Source organism: Peromyscus maniculatus, chromosome 1 (genome assembly GCF_049852395.1).
Source record: "Peromyscus maniculatus bairdii isolate BWxNUB_F1_BW_parent chromosome 1, HU_Pman_BW_mat_3.1, whole genome shotgun sequence".
Lineage (NCBI taxonomy): Eukaryota > Metazoa > Chordata > Mammalia > Rodentia > Cricetidae > Peromyscus > Peromyscus maniculatus.
Window position 1 is genome coordinate 195,087,043 of NC_134852.1, and position 21,500 is coordinate 195,108,542.

At 46.8% G+C, this 21,500-nt stretch overlaps 1 protein-coding gene across 3 annotated transcripts in view; it reads right to left on the minus strand.

The window, feature by feature from the left end:
• Nucleotides 1–1,308: 1,308 nt before the first annotated feature.
• Hpse2 (heparanase 2 (inactive)) overlaps nt 1,309–21,500 on the minus strand; it is a 630,225-nt gene continuing 610,033 nt past the window's right edge. For all 3 annotated transcript variants that reach the window (XM_076563135.1, XM_042263859.2, XM_042263852.2), the window contains 2 exons: nt 20,998–21,144; nt 1,309–3,807 (listed from right to left, as the gene is read on the minus strand). In XM_076563135.1, coding sequence (XP_076419250.1) covers nt 3,642–3,807; nt 20,998–21,144 — 313 coding nt within the window. In that variant the 3' untranslated portion in view covers nt 1,309–3,641. The remainder of the gene's footprint in view (nt 3,808–20,997; nt 21,145–21,500) is intronic.

Here is a 21,500-nt window from a genome sequence, read left to right on the forward strand (position 1 = left end):
TTCCAGTTGTTTGGACCCATACTAGGATAACTCACCTCAGCATTGCTTCTGTTTGGAATACTACCTTCCCAATGCATAGAGCCTAAGGAAAGGGCACGAAGAATCTTAAAATTGAACTTTTCACTCGGTCTCGGAACAGCAGATTAGCTGGACGGGATCCCTCTGGGGGACAGAGTGGCTCTTCCTTCTTCACCGTCACAGAGATACCTCACTATCACTTTGGCTTGCTTTGTTTGGACCTCGAAACATTAAAGTCTTCCTGTGTTCCGGTGTTTTGACCTTCATAGGAATCTGCCTGCTTTGCCTTTACATCTCCAGAGGTCAAGCGCTGGGCTTTTGTTTTCAGAAAGGAAGTCACTCTCCATGGTTTGCAAGGCACAGCCTGTAGCCTGAATCTCGGTGTGCATACAGGACACCTGAGTGCAGGTGTTGGTCTGACCCAGAATATGCTGGATGCAGACGCTCAGTAGTTAACATCCCTAGGACCCCTGCGTGAGAGTACAGGGCTTCGAGTCCACCCTTCTTGGAGCTAAGTGTCCAAGAAAGGCAAGACTGCAGGAGGAATCCTGGTTTGGGGGGTGGGGGGAGGCTCAAGTCTTTAGTCTCACGGTTGGTTGCTTGTGTCTGATATTTTCAAGCCTTTCTCTAGCTAGAGATAATACTAATATCCCACAGTGGCAGCTTTTTGCAGGGCATTAGAAAAATGGGGTCTTTCTCTCCCAATAACAATGAGAATTTATTCTGAGGCTTTGTGATAAGAAATGAGAAAGAAAATCATTCCTAGAGGCAAGAGGAACAGAAAACCATCTCAACAAAAGGCACAGACTTCTCATTATGCGTGATTACTCCTTCAATACGCATTTCCCCAAGCCCATTCTTTGGTTTAAAAAGAAGGGCTCTTAAGTCTCTCATGATCTCTGCCATGTCTTGCTTGATGAAGGAAAACTGACCCAGAGAAGCTGGTGGAGAATTGGGTTATTTTCTTCTCTGGCTGCCTCAGCCTGCTGCACTTCTGCTGTGGGTGGTGATGCTGTGTTTACCAGAGACTGTCTTTGGGGGGTGAATGTGAAAGGCAGGATTCCTGTAAAGAGCAACATCACTGCTTTAGTAACTGCCCTCCCCCTCCCCAGGGCTTCAAGACAGATGCCCTGAGTTAAAACTGCTGTGGAGCGTGATGTTCCAGTGAGTGACGCAAATACTCCTCCTTCCACGAGGTAGCTGTGAAGACAGAACAGCAAGGCTCTGGAGACAAATTCCAGGGCTTCCCTCTTCCCCCTTATTAGCTCAAAAACAAACAAAACTTCAACCTCTTGGGTGCAGCTTTTAATTCACAGAGAAAGACAAAAGCAGCGAAAATGACCTACATTCTGCAAGGCTTAGTGAAGAATCAGCACCTATTTACAGAAAATGTGTTTGCACTGGGCTCCATCTTGGCTATCCTGGGCAAGCAGAGTCTACCAGGTGAGGGGCAAGTCTGTGACATGAAAAGCCACTGAGCTGGGTGACTAAGTAGGCCGGTTCTGGATTATTCCTCAAGCAAATTCATTCCCTTGGGTGATGCTGGGCTGTGTAAGGACTCTTCCATGCCTCACAGGTGCACGGGAGGACAAGAGAAGCTTTGTCATGGGGGTTCTAGACATGAAAGCAAACTAGCCCAGGGCCTGGCACTCGGAGGCTCTGGCTACCCTGCAGTTATCAGGGGCCCTGCAGTTGCCCCCAGACAGGTACCTGGAAGGGATTTTGATACGTGTTCGAGGAAAACCCATCCATTTGTTTTCTTTCCCTTTCCCACACCTCTCTTCTTTTCCTTCCTTCCTACCTCCAGTATCAACACTTCTCTCTGTCTGGAGCTTCCACGGAAGGTGCCTGGGAAGGGAAGCTTCCTGGACGCCTTTCTGGGTAAGCAGTCTCATGGGCCCCCATCTCCAGATGCTTCCAAGCTGACCACTGACGGGTCCAGCCCGTCCTGAGTCTTCTGTTCTTGCCCTGATATGACTGCTGTGTGATGCCCCTCCTGTACTGAAAATAAGCACATCACAATCCGAACCCACTGTCTCCCTTGTACAGACTACGATGGGCCCCCCAACCCCCTGAAATTCCCAGTTCTCTACACTGAAAAGCGCTGGGGACCTTGTTTGTCTGACCTTCCTCTTGCCTCTCACTTTGCAAACTGGACCACATCCTTATTCTTCAGACATCTTAGGTGTGCCCCTGCTGCCTCCCTCACGACTGGCCTCAGCTTCTCCCTCAGGCCCGTCTGTTCACATCAAAACCCTGTCACTGACTCATGGGCACCCAGGAGAGTGTCAAGGATCCCCTTCCTCTTAAGAGCATCCTCCTCCTTGGCATTTATCCTGAGGTCAGTCATGTCCACAGAGTCTCTGCCGCTGCAGCTTGTTTCCAAAGACTCCCAAACCCCACAGCTAATTTAAAGTCCTGACCATAGACATTAAGTCAGTCCTCCTGCCTGCCCAACTCAGAAGCCTTCCACCTATCATTTTCAGTTCTGCTATCAGACCAATTCCCTGTTCTTCTTCAATGGAGCCAACTGAAAACTTTGTACCATGCTTAAGTACACTCACCTGGGATGTGACCAGATGGGATTTCTCCCTAGTAAATGCCACTAAGACTCAGCTATGTGGGAAGAAGTGGAAAGATTTGGCTATGTTTACGATGACTGTGATTCACACCGTCAATCAAATAACTAAGGGCTTAATGTTTTGAGTCTTTGCAATCTTTTCAGTTTGATGGCAAGGTCTAAATTGCTTTATTAGATTGGTGTGTGTGTGTGTGTGTGCGCGCGCATGTATGTGCTGGATGTTGCCATGTGCTTTTTCTTTGTACTACAATTCTCTCCCTCCTGGCAACATGAAGAATGATGATTTCTTTTTGTGGAGACTAATACATTGCTCTCCACTCAATGAATATTGTTACCTGACTCCCACTCCAGGCCTGAGGGAATCTCGAGTCACAGAGGAATAGAACCTTACAGACTTCGGAGTATGACTGTAATTCTACTTGTGAAGCACCCGCTTCCCAGAGGAATAGCCAGTGATGGATGCCATTGTCAGAAACCCAGATGCACACACTCATACATCAGCCAGGAAATTATATAAACAGCTCACCCAGCAGGCCAGAGCTGACTCACCCATTTGCTCCCCATGGGAAGAGAGGTGTCAGGAAACCCAAGGCAGCAGCAGGAAGCAGACAAAGGGGGAGTCAGAGGAGGATTGGATTTGCAGCCCTCCCTCACTCTTTCCTTCATCCTCCTCTGCTGAGGGCAGCAGCAGCAGTAGGCTAGGGCTTGGGGTTTGCAGTTACGTTGCTGTGTGACCAGGACTACAGGAAGCTGTTTGCAAACACTGCTCTGAAAGCGTGCTCCCAGCCTGTTTGTGAGGTGTGCATCAACAGACACACACCTTTATCTCTGCATAGGAATAAAGGGTGTCTACATTTTTCTTAGGGATGGGTGCCACCTACCTAGGCTAAGCTCACACTATGACTTTTAGTCTCTTTGGAGTGAAAGTCTAGGTTGACTCCAGCGGGGAGGGAGCAGAGGCTGAGGAATAAGGGCGCTACAAGAGTGGGAGAATAGAAGGCAGTCCAGCAGGCCCACCAGGAGCTCACGAGCAGAGGGTTGTTTATCGGTAACGGCAGGCCAAAGCATTGACATTCTTGACCACATAAAAGCCCATGGTAACTGGAGGGATGACCAATGTCCGGCCAGCTCGCAGGGGACGGGGCTTCAGTTCTGGAAGGGTCCCGTCGTCCACCATCATTAAGGGCTGGCCGTTGAGCTGCACTGACCTAGAGCAGGGGAAATAGAGGATCCATTATCACATACTTGCATCTTTCATTAATTTCTCTGACAGGTAAGAAAATTGGCGTGCAACTTGTTTAGAGTTATTCTGAAAGTGACGAAGACAAGCTAACAGTTCCAATGTTTCAAGTGTAGGAGGGAGTTTCACATTTAATACTTAATAGATGTTTCCACTGTCGCAACACAACAAAGTAGGTGATCATGTGGGCATCTGTGACCATGACTCGCCTCCCCTGCTTGTGTGTAACTTTCTTTCTGTGTAACTGGACATTTGCAGCTCATAGAAAGGGGACCACGTCCATAGCAAACTTATTAAAGACAAATGGCGCGTCTAGGCTGAACGGGAGGGAAATAGCAACCATCACTGACTTAAGCTACAGAATCTCAACAGCTTCCCATCCATTCCTGACACTCATGTCCTAGGTAGAAGTTCAGGTTTATGGGTCAGTAGAAAAATCCAATCAGAATCTAGAAATAAGGTTGCAAGTCACTTTCAGACAATCAGTCAGCATTGCACAGTGACAACCGTCTTTGGTCCTTGTTCAACCTTCACGGCGACAGCTCTGCATGATGGCATTTGAGCTATAAGGAGACCAGAACACTATCAAGTGATATAGAGACCTCTGTTTGCTGTTCCTTCTGCATTACAAATGACCAACAAGCTTAGAGAGAGAAAATCAGACCCATGCCTGACAGAGCAGTGGACTCCCAGAGACAGATGCGCTGTGAATTGCTTCCAATGAAGAGTGGGGCAGAGGAGAGCTCCAGGCCTGGTCCCACATGGGTAGACTTGGGTTGAGGAGCTCCATCAGACCAGAAGGAACAGCCCATTCTCTTGCTGGAATGACTGAGGAGTGCATGAGCAAGCAGGAACTGTCTCTGGATGGTGTGGGGGTGGGCGATGGACCCGGAGGTCAGTACTGACTTCATCAAATATATTAAGAAGCTTTTGACTCCAGATGTCAGGATGCCTTTACTTCCCCACCGTGAAGACAGTTTACTCTTATTGGAGCAGCAAGCCAGGTAAAGCAGGGGAGGATCCAGATGTAAAAGAAGTCCATCTTTGTAGTCTAGTTTCTTATTTCAGGTGGTGTGAGTATCCAACAACCAGCTGTTCCATAACTTAAATTAACTCTCTAAAGCATGTGCGAATGTACATCACCTCTCTGCTTGCAAACCTCAGTGCTCTCCCTTATGTGTAGAATTAGGTGCAAGGAATTAGGTAACACACTTTAGATTCAGATGCTGCTAGAGCACCAATGCCTTTGGATTCTGGGAAGCGCAGAACAAAGTTTGGTAAGCAAATGCTCAGTCATCTGTACTAACGAGTAGCTGTTCTGGATCGGCCGCTCCGGAGTTTCCTCATCGTGGGAGCATGGACAGGACCCTGGACTGAAACGTCTACTTTTAGGAGCAGGGTCACTAACTCAGGAGCTGACTGACAAATCCTTTACCTGCCCTGCCCTGCAGCCTCTGCTCCTGTAAGAATGTCCCCCAGCTGTAGTGTGAAGGAGTTGAACTAACAAGCAGGAAGAGCCTTGGAGGCACACAGAGCCAGGCCAGCAGGAGGCGCTTGGCTGTTACTCTCCTCACGGCACTGTGGACTGTACATCTGCTCCTGGCCATTCTTGGCTTCTGTGTGGAACCGACTTTCTCAAGCTCCCTCCGCAGAGCCCTTCTCCTCTGCCTCCACCGCTCTCCCTCTCTACGGTTCTCTTCCATCCGGATGCTGTTTCGCTGTGTCTCGTTGATGGGAACACCCCTCGATTCCCTGCCACTCGGACACAGAGCCCTGTGCTTTGTTCCCGGACTCTTCGTAGGCCGTGTGCTCCTTTTAGGGTGCACTACCCACACCCATGACTTTGATTACTGTTCACAGGTCTTCCCTTCCTGAGGCTCTATCTCTGCCCCAGGCCCTTCTTCTGGACTTGTATGTCTACTTAGCAGCCTGCAGAAGCCTCAAAGTCACACAAGCTCTGTGTCTGCTTTTAAAAGCTCTGTGACAGCACTGCCACTTACCCAGTCACGCGAGCTAGAAAGCTGGGGTCCCCTGAGACTGCGTCCCCATCCCCCACAGCCAGGGGCAAACCTATCCCGTCTTTAATGTTTGCCAGTCTGCTGATTTTTGCCCTCGTCCCTAACCTGCCTCCTAGCCTGTCTCTGTGCCACCTGCTTATAGATGATCTGTTGTCACTGCTCTGCCTGACACCGTCCATCTCTCCTCTCTGATGCTGACTCCAGCTGCTTCTCCAGTCTCAGTCCTGTGGTCTCTAGGCTTCAGTCCAGCTGTGGCCCACAGGAGCATGTGGTGGTGGATGAGCAGTTAATGTAAGGAGGTCATCAATACATGTATATGCAAAGATGGGCTTAGAATTTAAAAAATGCCTTGTACATAGATGGAATAAATTTCTTCAAAGGGAAATATTAAACAGATATAAACAGTGGGATTAAAATATTCAAGGGATGTGGTTGGGATTAATAAGACACAGGTTCACTTAAACTGTTGTAAAGTTATTATTTTGTGAGGAAAGACATTTTTACCATTTTAAAAGATAATTAAATCTTTAAACTTTTTATTTATGTGACTACGTATCTATATCTATGCTGTGTATGTGGGGGCTGCTCACAGAGGCTACAAGGGTCAGTGGAGCTGGACTTCCATCTGGCTGTGGGCTGCCAGATTTGGGTGCTAGGAACCAAACGTGGTCCTCTGGAAGAGCAGCAAACACTATTAACTGGTGAGTCCTCTCTCCAGCCGAAGAGAGACCATATGACAAAGACCGGTGTGTGAAGGTAAGGCGTTTGTTTGCACTTTAAAGGGCTGCTCTCCTTGAAAAAGCTGGGCACCTTTGCCCTGGCTTGTGCACATTAAGTGGCTTGCAGTTTTGTTTGTGGGTTCTTTGGAGAGATGATGCCTTCCCTTAGCTGGCAACTGCCAGTTCTGCTCTCCCAGCTGAGCTGCGTGAGTCCTTGAGGTCTGCTTTGGTGTTAGTTGCTCTGGACAGCCTTCTCTAAGCCTTGGGTTGGGCTTTCTTAGCGTTTGCCCTCTTCTCTGGGGTGTAGGGAATTGTTGCTTTGTCCTTCACTGGACTGTGAAAGCATAGCACACAAAGCCATGAGGCAGGGAATAAACATTTTTGGAGTAAGTGAATGGTCTTGGAGACTCTGCGTAATTCCTAGGCTTCCTCCATTAGTGTCTCAGCTCTAGAGGGCTCCCTAGAGGTTTGTGGGGTGTCTCTACAGATTCTATTAACTAGCGATTACTCTGCCCTCAGTGGAGATGTTAGATAAGATCTGAATTACCGCTGATTCTCAGTCACTCCCCAGACACCTTATTCCCACCTGACAGGAGGCCATTGATCATTGCTAGAGTTTTTCATCTCAAAAAAAAAAAAAAAATCTATATGGCCATCTCTTAGCTAGGTTGGCATGAGTTAATTCTGCGAGACCTTGAGTCCTCAATGTCCTTATCTTGAAATCCTTTCATTTAAAGAGGGACAATGTGCTTTATCACTTCTGTCCTCCTCTTTCTGCTGATGTTCATCATTTAATATTTGTCTCCCAGTGAAATCATATCATGCTAACTATAACAGTGTCTCAGCTATACCCACTTGCATAGTGTGCAATCACATCAGTGGCAGAAGAAAAGATCACAGATGGGGGACCACTTCTGTGTACGGGGCAGGGTGCTCAGGTTTGCTTTCCCTGGGCTGTTCAGTCCAGGTGTTCAGCAACCTCCGGCTCCATGTGAGCAAACCAGAGTTGAGAGGGTTAAAACTTATCAGAGTCACGCAGCCAGGAAAAGGCAGGCCCGGTGTTTGCAGAGATTCCCTTCACTGTAGTCTTCCCTGGTCTTCGGCGCACAGTTGCTAAAGGGTCCTGTGCGACAGCAAAGCTTTGGTATGTCTGTAGCTTCCCCACTGAGACAGGTCAGAGAGGGCCAGTGGCCTAGGCAGGGTCACAGCACTAACAGGCAGGTAAGCTGGGTTCTGGCCTCTTGGCCACCTCTTTCTATTACATGCTGTCTGGCTAGTTTCAGGTGGCACTCACCAACTCACATTTCTTTCTTTAAAAGCCTTTCTTATCATCATGTTTTCATCATCTCCTAGGGCTTCCTTACTGGATCATGATTTTCCAAGCAAACGCTAAGTGACCCAGCCAAGGCTGAACTATTTCTCTTAATTTCCCTACTTCCCAGAATTGCTGAGGGTGTCTAAACTACCCAAATATTGGGACAACTGCATTTTATCACCTTTTGTTTTTATAAAGATTGAGTTACTTTCCAATTTCTACACTTGTTTTCTCATTTTTGCGTCTTAATTGAAATGGGATTCGATGTGTCAGTTTGGAGTCAAGCCCTCTGCCCTGGCGGCTCTCCATGGGGGCCTCTCGGCCGGGTCACCCCCATCACACGTTTGCAGTGTCTGGTCTTTATGTCTTATGGTTCTCAGGGGTCATGGGTGTTTAAACGGGGCCCAGCTTTCCTCAGGTCCCAGAATAGGAAGTTTAATGAAGGCAATTTGTGTTCGTTCTTTCTTTGTGTGTGTGTGTGTGTGTGTGTGTGTGTGTGTGTGTGTGTGTGTGCGCGCTCAGGCTTTTGTGGGGTTGTTCTATCAGAAGCAGACTTGAGAGCTGGTGTCTGATTTTGACCGAACTTTTGGGGGGCCTCCAAGGGGAGATAAAGAGATCCCAGCTCTGCCTCAGCCACTTAGGATGAGTTATTTGCCTTCTCTGAGTTTAGGTTTCTCCAGAGAATGAGTGACAGGCAGATCAGATGAACCCCAGGTCTCCTTTGTCTTGGCTATTTGTCAGCCAGGCCGCCCATACCTAACAGCTAGCCTAAGGCAAAGTTCAATGCCTGATTTAGAATGATCCTGAACAAACAGAAATCGGAGCATGACGTTCCCCTGTCCAAATGTTCGATGGCTCTTAGAAGAACATTTGAAGTTCCCATAAGCTGGCCTTTTATCAACACCTCTAGCTCCTTAGACACTGATTCTAACACCTACCCATTCTAGTTCCTCACCTTTCATGCCATGCTGCAGTTTCTCTGGTAAATGTTTCTAGTCTCAGGGTTGTCTTTGTTGTTTCCTTTGCCTGGAACTTTCCCCCAGCGGCCGCTGTGTTTTCTTCTTTAAAGATTGATTTTTAGGTGTGCATGGAGGAGGTGGTATTTGCACATTAATGCAAGTGTTCATGGGGCCCAGAAGAGGGCGCTGAATTCCCTGGAGATGGGGTTACAGGAGGCTGGAAACTGTTCAACATGGCTGTTAGGAATCAAAACTTGGGTGCTCTGCAAGAACAGCACCTGCTTGTGGCCACTGAACCGTGTCTCCAGCCCCCAACTCCTTTTCTTGATTATCTTTGTTACTCAGATCAGGTACAAGCGCTCCTCAAAAGTGTCCCATAATTCCTGGCACTTCTGGGGTCTCAACTTGGATGGCAATGTGGCTGCTTATCCTTGCCGGTAACTATCTCATTCTTCATTATCTATCGACGCACACAACCAATGGTCCATAAAATAAATATTAAAGGTAACTTTACAGTCAGAAGCACTACAACCCAGACGGGAAAGACAACAGACTACAAGTCCAGAAATTGAATTCAGTCTAGATCGCAGACATTAAATGTGCAGGTCTGGATAGGTTTCTAGGCCACTTCCTGTAGGCTTCTGGATTGTAAATAATGCGACTGAGGGCAAGAAAGGGGTAGGGACAGGAGACCGAACAAATAATGTGTGGGTTAATGTGCATGTGTGCTTCACACACAGGTGCCTTTTCCTGGCTAGACACTAATTCCTTGTGCTTGCATTTGAGCCACTAGGGGGCACTCTTGTCCTACACAACAGAGGGGAGAGCCAGCCTGCAAGGCTGCTCCCAGGAAGCCAAACTTGTTCTCTGGTCCCTGCTGTCCTCACTCAGTCTCCCCAAGGCCGGGAGGTGTATCTTGTGCTTGGCGTGTCAAAGGAACAAATCGCAGTATCAATCAGACCTCAACCCAAACTGCACTGTGGCCCCCTTGGCCCGGGTCCCGCCTGGAGTGGGGCCCAATCTTAAGGAAAGGCGCAAGCAGGGCTGCAGTTCCCGCTGAGGTGCAGGCTTCCCAGCCAGTAGGCCTAGGGGGATCCCGCCGCAGGTGCGGAGTCGCTGGCCGCGGCGCCAGGCTCTCCGGGGCTTCGGGTCCCCCGCCGCCCCGGGCCGCACCTGTTAGAGCTGGGCTGGGAAACTGGTGTGTACAGCTGCCCCGCCCTTCTCCAGGTCAGGGCCAGGTTAGAGTCTAGAGGGGCCCAGCCAGGCTTTGGACCCCGAGACTCACTTCCCTCCCGGAGTGCTCCAGGAGAGGCAGAGAAAAGGAAGTTCCTTTCATGTGTCCCTGAGAATTCCCTGAGCTTTTGACTAATCTGGGATCAGGGAGACCCTACCACAAAGCCCATTCTTCCTCCAGGCGCCATCAGAAGCGGCTTCCTCCATAGGCTCTGTTTGCTACACTCCCTTTCTTCATCCTCAGCAATACTTACTTAGCTGTCCGGCCATTTCGCCTACCACAGCAGTTCAGGAACACTTGCGTTCCATTCAGTTTACTCTCAAGAGAGGAAAGATGGGAAGAAAGCTTCTGGATCCCTTCACCCCTCTAGAAGCCCCACTGCTTGAAGCTGATGAAATCATTTACCCTTCATTCTACCCTCTGAAGGGCACACCGAGGGTCTCAAGACCTGTGATATGCCCCCACCCCACCCCGCATTGCCCACCAGGACTGTTTCACGAGGCACAGGGTTCCTTGTGAGGGATATGGATGGGCTTTTTCTGCATACAGTAGGTTCGGGGGGTATGATTTGATTGGTGTTCCACTCTTGGCAGACAAGATGAGTGCCTAGCTAAGAAACCTGGATTTATATTGATATTGCTAACTTTCAACAGATGAGGGACTCATCTGGGGGCAGTTTGAGAAGAAAATTTGATTCTGCAACCATCTCAAACTCCATGTCATAGGCATATCACACTCAAACCGCAGGGCACACTAGAAACCAGATATAAAAACTGCAGAGACATCACCCCACAGTTAACTATGTCTTATTCCCACTGTTAAAGAACAGAGCCACGATCACCAAGGTGGTTAAGGGGTATTACTCATATCTCCATAGTTCTTTGTGATGTATGAAGTCAATTATAACAGACTTAGGCCTTGCCCACTAAGCCAGAAATCACTGCAGCATGCAAATATGTGGCCAAAGAAACCATAATAAACACATTATAAAGAAAAACACAAATAGAAGGAAAATCAAATTTAGCCTGGATTTCAACAGTTTCTGTGGTCTGGTCCCAGTGTATCTCTGTGGCCTTTGTCCTCACCCCACAGGCATTCTGTATGCTAGTACTATGTGAGGAGATTTGCTACCTCCAAGACAAAATGAGCCCTGAATGTGTGTACTTCCAAACCTCTGTAAGCTTATCTTGCAGCCTCAAACGGCCTCCCACACCACAAGCGTTTCCTAGAAGCATGGCTTATCCTGGCTAAGCACAGTGGCCCCCAAACTTCAGGCTTTTCCAGATCCCGGGCCAGATTTCCTCTCTCCTTCCCTCATGCTTCCAACCTCCTGTGTTATTTTCAGTGTTCCATTGTCTGAGAGTTAATGCATCCTTTTTGGAGAGGGAGGCGTCTTTCCCCAGCCCTCTCTGTATGAAACAGGGAGAGGCGATGTGGGGAAAAGCATTCCCGTACAGCGGGGTGCAGGTATACAGAGTTTTTCCAAATGTGAGGATGAGTTAGTCTATGAGCCACACTCAAAGTAGACCAGTTACTTTATGGCCACGGCTCCCGCGATACTTCTCGAAATCTATTAAAGCAAGCAGATCAATACCTCAGTTTTATTGGCTTCTGACGTGCTCCCTAGAATACCAGGTGCTCTGTGTGACCCTCCAAGGAAAAGAATACAATGTTCCATGTGACCTAGCCTCTGTTGCAGAATCCACAGATGTCAATGTGTGCTGTGACTCTAAGCCTCTTTAGTAGCAAGAAGAATGGAAGGGTGCTCTTCCGAGTGCCTGCTGCCGTTCGGCAGCGGCCTGCAGTGTTGTGCTGCAGGTTCCTTACGTGGAGTAAGCCACCTTCTGACGTCCAGAAGCATGAGTTCCGGACTTGGGAATGAACTTGGGGGGAGAACTTGTCACATCTTTGAAGTTATAGATGTCTGTCACCCAAGCACAGGGAAGACCAAGGCAGTCTCTTCTTGGTCTACAAGAACTGCCTACACCCTTAGTTCCCTCCCCTTGACTTTAGCGCCAACTATTCAGAGCCATGTTGGCTGTGTCATGAAGAATTCATCCTATGGGAGAGGACAGAAATCCTTGCCTGAACAGAGGGTCCCCAAGTAAGTGAGGATGGGGACAGACCAGAGCCATGATGGACAGCTACACAGACAGCTTGCAGCTGTTGGAAGTGAGCTGGAAGAAAATACATTTTGGAGCTAAGAACAAATGGAAAACTCTCAGGAAACACAGTGAGAACTGTGGACCTGCAAACATCTTGGTTTAAGATGTCAAGCCACTGTAAAATAGAAAATCATTTCATAATCCTATAATCGGCACATTACTAATCTGGGATTTAAAACAAAACAAACAATAAAGCTTTGAAAACCAGCTCTCAGCCTTTTACTCAGGCATGGAAAATTCCCTAGGGGCTCGTGGCACGTTCACACCTTTGGTAAAATGGCTTGGGGCCTGGATGGGGAAATCAAAGACGTAAATCATCTGGGGCCCTGTCCCAGGGTTTATGGAAGGCCAGTGGTGCCCAACTTTGGTCATAGATTTGAATCACCAAGGGAGCTTTAAGAATCACTTCAGCCTGAGCCCCAGCCCAGAGATTTTGGGTTAACTGCGCTGGGGAGATGTGCAGACACTGGGGTTTGAAAGCCCACAGTTTACTCAAAGCGCATCCAGGGCCAAGTAGTGCTGGTGTCAGGAGGGGTAGGGATGCTTGCAGTCGGGGTGAGAGGGGGTTAAGTAACCCCTGACTGTCACGCTCTGAATTTACTTCCGATGACAGAGCTGCTTCATTTAAGGTCTCCTGAGCCAGGCCTGAACACTGGTGACATGAATTGCTCTTAGTACAAGGTGAAGTGAGCACTCCGGGAAGAAGGCTCTGAACACACTGTCCCTTTGCATGGTGTGGTCTTTATCATCCTGCAGTTCCTCCTAAGCCCTGGCTGTCCTTACAATCTCCTTCCTGATAAGTTGGTTCAGGTAGAGGAAGAACACGAGGGGGGTGAAGAATAGCCCACTCAGCACTTTTACTGCATATTTAGATGTGTATATGATGATTTGCTTAGACCACGCCATATACACAGTTACAGCTACCTTCTCATTGTGAGCCACAGAGTACCTTAAGGGTCTGGGATCTGACTCTCTCAAATCCTGAGTATGATCCCCCCTACCCCCCGCCTCCAGACAGTTTCTCTGTGTAGTTTTGTGCCCTTTCTGGATCTTGCTCTGTAGACCAGGCTGGCCTCGAACTCACAGAGATCTTCTTGGCTCTGCCTCCCGAATGCTGGGATTAAAGGTGTGGGCCACCACTGGGTATGATCATTTTTAACAAATGCTTTTGTTCACATATTTGTATTTGTATTCTTTCTTTCTATGATGTCCACTTGGAGCACAGGCTTGGCTGTTAGTGTTTAAAGTGCCATCTTCCTGCTTACTCACAGCCAGCTCATAAATGTCCCCAGGTAGCTTTCTTGCTATGTGGGGCTTCCAGCCAGCTTGCCTTTTCTCCTGAGGGACTCCAAATGACCTTTCAAAAGGGCTGCATCTGCCCCAACAGGACCTTTTTCTCCAGGTAAAGGAGGTTTCCATTCTAAACTCTGCTTTTTAAAAAAGAAGTTCTGATTTTCTCCTGATATTTAAAGACCTACCCTGACGTCTGCTTGGGCCAGTAGGTTCTCCTACACCCTTTCTGTCTAAGTATCACACCTTGGAGTTCCCTCCTTGCTACTGTATATAAACAAATTCTAACTTACAAATGGACTAAAGAAATGAATATAAGTGCTCTGGTTGTATAGCTTGGTGGTATAGCATATGTTTACCATGCAGAAAGTCATGAGTTCAATCCTCAGTGCAGAGAATGAGAGCAAGGAGAGCAAAGGTGTGTGTGTGTGTGTGTGTGTGTGTGTGTGTGTGTGTGTGTGAGAGAGAGAGAGAGAGAGAGAGAGAGAGAGAGAGAGAGAGAGAGAGAGATTAGGCGATAGCAGCACATATTCATCTGATCTCAGGAATATAAATGCACACACATTTAAGCAATATAAGTGGAATGGAAGAAACCATAAAGAGCAAGATGAAAAACAAATACTGCATATCAAAATAATACCCTAAAAATGAAATACGTGGAAAATTAGTAAATAAAATACTAGAAAATATAGTTGAATATATGTGATAGATGTCAGAGGGGAAAATTTACTTGTATTAGAGCAAAATTACATGCTTTTAATAAAAAATTAATACCCCAATGGAAAAATAAGCAAGGGACACAGAGAACTCATGAAAACAACGCATTAGTAGCAGATACCAAGTGTCTTCCACCTTGCACATATGCAGAGAGCGTTGTTGAAGAACACCATCTTTCAATATGAAATTAGCAAAGATATGAATACACCAGTGGACTGTGCTGACGACACACTTCCTCTTCTTTCTCAGACCTCTTCACCCAAGACTGGATGAGTAACAAATTGAAAAGCTGATTCCATGAGCTAAGGTCCTACAATTCAGTGACTACCAGGGGATCAGGGATCCAGTGTAAGCAAGCTGGAACTAAGGATCACCAGGGCAGAGATAAGAGCAGAGATATGCGGAAGCTTGCTACACAGAAGAGGGTATAGATTTATTCTGCTCATCTTTCTTAAAGCAAGGGTAGACATGACACGAGATATCCCTTTAGCCTCATATAAGGAGGGCCATTCCTGCAATTGGAGCCATCTAATCCTGGAGTGGACCAGCTCAGGAGCTCACTGCACCATTCAACAGAAGCGGAAATACTTTTAGGTAGGCACATCATAGGAGAAACTTCTTATTGCATCTTTTGGCAGTTTTCTTCTAGCCAGGCATCTTTTAATAACTGCATAACTTTTATTTATTTATTTATTTATTTATTTTTGGTTTTTCGAGATAGGGTTTCTCTGTGTGGCTTTGCGCCTTTCCTGGAACTTACTCGGTAGCCCAGGCTGGCCTTGAACTCACAGAGATCTGCCTGCCTCTGCCTCCCGAGTGCTGGGATTAAAGGTGTGCGCCACCACCGCCCGGCTAGCTGCATAACTTTTATAAAGAAGGTTTTGTTTTGTTTGTTTGTTTTTTTAAAGAAATTAATTTGAATGATCCTAGACAGTGAAGGTCACAGAAACCCATAGGAAGTCTATCCGGTTCAATCTGTCCAAGTACCAGCTGCTGTCGGTAGCACCGAATGAAAACATTTACAAGTCAGGAGTGTGCTGGCCCAGAGGCCACAGTCCTCTTACCATGTCTGTTGGTGTCCAAACCCAAACCACAGCACTTCCCTATTTACTGATAATAAGGGGTTGTCAAAGTAGTGGCCAGTTCAGTTCAGACCTCCACAACAGGCATGCTCAGAAGCCAGCCACGGAACAGCATCATATAGTCTGTTGCAACATGGACATGGATCTGTTTTACAAGTCTTAGCACTAGGAGTGAACTTGAGTCTTCAGAACCATTTTGTTTGGCTCTCATCAAATGATACCTTTCCATCAGCATGCAGCTAGAGGCCAATGCTATTCTTTGACATAGAAGTTAATGGGGATGAAAGCAAAGCAAAAGTTATGTCTTAGGAGTTGAAAACAAACAAACAAAAACAACAACAACAACCCAAGCAGTTTGAGGATAAAGAAGAAAGGAAAATGTTCATTTCTTCAGAGGATGGGCAAAACGCTCTATGGTTCACTAGGGCCTTGCAATTCTCCAGTTATAGTCACATCAGCTGCTGGGGAAGTTGATGCAGAGCAGAGGTTTAAGCATCAATGTGGAACCTATGACCCTCAAGGCAGAAACAGCACCCCACAGTGAGTGACACTGGCCCCATGTGGCTTCCTTTGGGAGACTTATTTCTAATAATAGAGATGAGGTTTTTGAAGGCAAGGACCTCTCCTGACAGTCTCACCACTGAAAATCCCACATTACAGAGCTCCTGAAGGTCAGGTGTTTATCCTGTACAAGAAAGTCAAGGGCATTCTGGTCTGAGGCATGCACACCAAACTGTAGTCAGACAATAAGTGATTATGAGCATTATTGAATGGGACTGGAATGAATTAGCCCTATGGAAATACCTCTTCAACTATATTAATTCTAGGCAGAGTTTAAGATGGACGAACCCAGACAGTCTCCTGACATTTCAGTTACTTGGTGGTATGTTTGTCCTGTAATTATGATAGCTCACTGCTGGACTTCTGAGGCAGCACAGTGCTGAAGACAGGCTGTGGGGAAAGAGTCACAGTGTGTTAGGTGCTTTCTTGCTTCGTCACTGACTAGCTGTACAGCTCCTAGGTAAATGAGGCGACACTCTAAGACTCTGTCTCTAATGTGGGAGGGAGGCAAGCATTATTCTACACCCTGCATGGTGCTGTTCCAAAGGTTATATGAGGTAACGGCTACCACAGCTATGAGAGCAAGCCTCAGTATTAGCATTGAATTAAGTGTTCAGACAGACTGAAATTGCGGCCAGTAAACATTGTCTATGCGGCTTACTAGAGACTCTGAATGAGGGCAGAGGACAAAGCCAGATTACCTCAAAATGTCGCCTGGCCCCAGAATTCTTAGCAGATGCTGATTCCCTCCCTTGGATCCGTGTGTGAGAACGTCTACTCTGACGAGAGATGTCTCCTTCTCTTCTGATTTTTGTATTATACCCCTCTAAACGGGATTGAACTAGACACACAGAGAGACCCTTGAACCTGACCTAACACCTTCCTGATTCCCCTGGAGAAGCGAACCTCTCACTTTCAGACATTAGTTGGCCTCTCTGGCCCAGATGTTGCTTCTGTTTGTTGAGAGAACTTGGAGATATTTATGTCCAGGCAGACTGATTCCCTAGAGGTGAACATTTCTTCATCTATGGTCACGAGAGGCCATGGGAAGATGCTTTCTGTCGATGGTGGGACTGCCTTAGAGGTAGGTAATCCTCTCCTCTGAAATGTTCAGAACGGGACCACTGTCCTGGGTTGTGAATGGGACCATTCCCCATAAAGCTGAGATGAAGCCCACACAAGACCCACAGCTGGGGATCTTCTGAGAGAAGCCAGCCGGCTATTGCCATCCTTCACTCCCGGAGCGCAGCCTCTGTGTGTGGTCCTTCAGTGGTCTGAAGCAGTTACTTGGCAGTAACCACTGAAACCACAGGCTCTGGAGTGCAGAGGACAGGGAACTAAGGAGAATGACAGCACCGCCGGTGTGGCTGGGCGGTGGTGCACACCTTTAATCCCAGCACTCAGGAGGCAGAGGCAGGCAGATCTCTGTGAGTTCGAGGCCAGCCTGGGCTACAGAGAGAGTTCCAGGACAGTCAGGGTTGTTGTACAGAGAAACTTGGTCTTGAAAAACAACAACAACAACCAAACCAAAAAAACAAAACAAAACAAAATTGGAGTGTGTCTGGGATGCCACCCTCCTCACCAAGAGTTCTCTCCTGAGGATGCCTATCTTGTTCTCCACCAGGCCAGACCAGTATTTTGGGCCATGTTTGCTGAATTTTGCTTGGCAGCTGGATGAATACCTAATGAAGTCCTAAGCTTACTCTCTTCTCTGAACCAATTCTCCCCATTTCTGTCAACTACTCTGTGGTGAGTATGTCTTCCAGATGCAGAATACTCTTCCCTTGAACACACCAGTTTCTAAAAGGCCTACAATGTAGGGCAAAGAGTACTAGCCTTCGGTCTGCTTTGTAGGATGATACAATCATTCTACAATGATGTCTATAACTTTTTATATAAAGAATTAAGCCGTGTATGGGTCTTGGAATGGATTCACCATTGAGACGGCAGACTGTGACCTTGGATGCTGAGAGTGATATCTAACCAGCAGCTCCCTGAGTGCTTCCTACCTAATGGCTGGCACACCTTGATTTTCTGTTCACATAGTGACATCCTACCAGAGACTTCAAATCTTCCCAGCTTTGATGGCAATTCTATGAAAATGAGCATTATGTCCATGTTCTCAACAAAAATATTTTCTGGCATCCTCCTAATGCAGACCTAACTGCTGGTTTGAGCATGGCTTGCTTGTGTTATGGCCTCTTCTGGCTGCTCTAGATAGGACTATCCCTTGCCCCAAGAACTTTCCATTCTCTTCTGAGTTAACACAGCTTTCGGCTGTAGCAAGGAATTAGCAGATACAGAACAGAGCCTGGCCCCGGAGGCTTATAAAAGAAAGAAAAGAGACACTGAAGACTGAAATCACTTCCTAGCATTTCCTTTCATCCTTGCTGAGCAGTTTGCTTTGCCGACACCACCCTGCTTCCTTGGAGACCCCCAGCGGGACTCACTGAGGCCTCTTGCTCTTTGGCAGTAGCTGAGCACTGGATGTGGTACCAAAAAATCCACTTAACAGTTGTCTGACGGACCCTACCCAGGAACACACAGGCCAAGACGGCATAACGCAGGGTCAGAGCCACCAGGGGCTAACAGAGCAGAGGTGATAATTTATTAGCACTTGTAGGAGAGGAATGGACTCAAATGTTACTACTCTAAGGTTCAAAATGTAGCAGTGAGCTAGTGACAGGGTCAGATTTGGAATCTGTTTGTTTTTTTTTTTTTTAAACTTCGGATTCTAATCTATCTAAACCACATATATAAAACAACACATAACTATCTTACAGATGTGTATCTGGATTTATATTTATAGACCTGAGTGTTTGTGCTTTATACTTGGAGAAGGCTTTATTTCAATTGTGATTCTCATTCTTCTCTTTTCTGATAGATAAAGAAACTGAGGTTTAATCCCACAGATAACATCAGTCTCTGCATCAGATGCAAGCCTTCCGGCCTAGTTTGATCTCAGCAGGTTACCAAGTCCTTCCTCAGGATCCCTGTGGGATGGAATTCACTTTGTCCTGTCCTTCCCTCATAGTCTTAACAAAACTGTAACACAGCGCTTTATGAGTCTGCTGACAAGGTGAAGTCCAGGGTGGCAAAGTCTATCATAACCAGTTGCTTCAGGTGCCCTAAGAACAGGTGTATGTGGGACAAGGCTGTGGAGGGAGGGGCACAGTGCTGGGATATAAAGAGGGCAGAGAACTATGTCCTTGGTTGCTAGGGAAACAGGCTCATTCAAAGATGCTGTCTTCTTCGCATCATACCCTCTGGCCACATAGTTTGACTTTTATGCTGTTCTTAGTATGCCTCTTTAAAAAACCATAATCCTTAAACACGCAAATAAGTGTGAAAATGATCATTCTTAAAACCAACGGTGATTTCTTCTCTTCTACAACAGCTTAGAGTTTTGAGCTCGGGATATGGAAGACAATGGGTACTTATTCAGGATTGTGATGTGCTGGGGATCTGATGTGGAATATCTCATTTGCTATGCTCCACTTGAGAGGAAACTGAGGCTCACAGAGGTTATATAACATAACTTGTCTCATACAGCATAAGGACTGACATCTTGGCCTACTGGATATAAAGCATTACACTATGTGTATAGAGTCTTCTTGACAGTGGCCAGGCTCAGCTCCCAAGCTCTTTGGTTTCAGGGACTCTACGCTATCACAATCGATCACTGCTGATTTGCCAGAAATAGCTTTGCAGGTCATTACTGAACACTAGCAGGAGGCTTACCTGCACTCATGGTCCTGAGAAAATCAGAAGCAGGATGGGGAGTCAGCAAATACAGAGCAACACTTGTGTTCTATGTTCAGGACTTGAGACTGAGACTAGCAGACTCAGGATTTACCTAGGTCAGAAAACCGTTTTGTGGTAAATCTCAGACCAGCCCTGGGTGTTGTGCTGAGAATGAAGGATGAGAATTTAGCCTGCCAGTCATGAAACACATGGTTATAGATAGAATGATAAAACTCTCAAGAGTCCTGCTGATTCAGGCAGGATTCGAAGAAAGAAAAGTAAAAGCTGTATACACACAGTGGACAAAAAGAACTAGTATGTGAAAACCCAGATCTGGGGTGGGCTAAAAGGACTCGGTAAATGACTTCCCAGACTGTTTTGTTCCCACTGCACATACAGTTGGAAGCCAAATGCAAGCCACCAAGGTTGCAATGAAGCACTGAACGATTATAGCACACATATTTGTGGGCAGCTGTGGGAGTGCGAGCCACCTGCTCCAAGTTTACAGCTTTGTTAAACTTGGTAAACATTAAAAATGCAATGGGAACGCCCCTGATCTGCACAGCATCCCATGCCCGTTCTAAGGGGCCTTGCTCGGGGAGCTGGGGTGATTTTGCCCTTGACCAGGCGCTTTTCAGTGTGGTTCAGCATTGCCCAGGTTGGTGTATTAGTGTTGCCAAACACTCTCCAGGACAGACTGAGGGAGGTGGTTTGAAGGGTACAGGAATCTGGTATACAATTTCCCTCCTACTGTCCAGATAGATAAAACATATCCAGCAATGATGTGTTTAAAGCTATATATATATATAGTCAAGGGCCAAAATGGCTCCATCTCTGAACTTTGGGACTTTCTCCTAGTGCTTCTTCTCCTTAAGTCCCACAGGTTTGTAGCTAATGATGAAGGAAGAGCCATGACATTCTAGAACGTTACAGCTGAAAGAGACAAGAATTCCAACTATAAGGCTTTTGATGGTCACATGACAAAGGCACTATTGGCATTTAGTGGGCACGCAGGGGCCAAGGATGCTAACTAGCTTGTCATGTGATCATATGGCATCACGAAGAACTGACTTGCTCAAATACCAAGAGCACCCTTGTTGAGAAATATTTTGTCTACTGTTTGACTTCGCAGTTGAATGTAAAGTAAACATGGAGATAGATAGGGACCAGAGCAGAGATTTTCCCCAAATGAATCTGAAATCCACCTATCCCAGACTACTTAGCCTCCTCTATCTCCTTCAGCCTCAGTGAATAATTAGCAACCTGTTGCCTTCAGTAAAAAGGGTGACTCCAGCTCCCTCTTCACTCAGATCCTGCTTACACGGTCCTAAGCTGTTTCTAGCTTGGCACTTACTTGGACTTTAGGCCTTCCTGCCCGTAGGGCTGCAGCAGATACTGGTGCACGAGCTTGTCCCTGAGAGTCCCAGCCAGTTTGATTTTCTTCCTTGATCGATGTAGGTTGATGATGAACAGCGTAATAGAGCCGCGGACATAGTTGTGGCTGAGTTCAAGGGAGAGAGAGGGAGGGAGGGAGAGAAGAGAGGGGGAAGATGAGACAAGGTGGTCAGTCAGCTGCTCCTAAATAACTTGTAGGCTGTATGAAACCGGATCACCCCAGATTATTTTATGGATAGTTCCAACAGACCTTCAAGATGGGAATGCCTGGTTGTTGCTGTTTCCTGAAAAGAAGGTGCTCACCCTTCACCCCATTGTGTTTGTTTACATTTACTGGAGTTATTTTAAAAACATATATGTATATATACATTATGAAAGTAAAATATGATAACTCCCCCAAAAGAAAAAAAATCCAGGAAAACATAAAGGAACAAAGAATAAAAGAAAATGCCCATAGCTTTG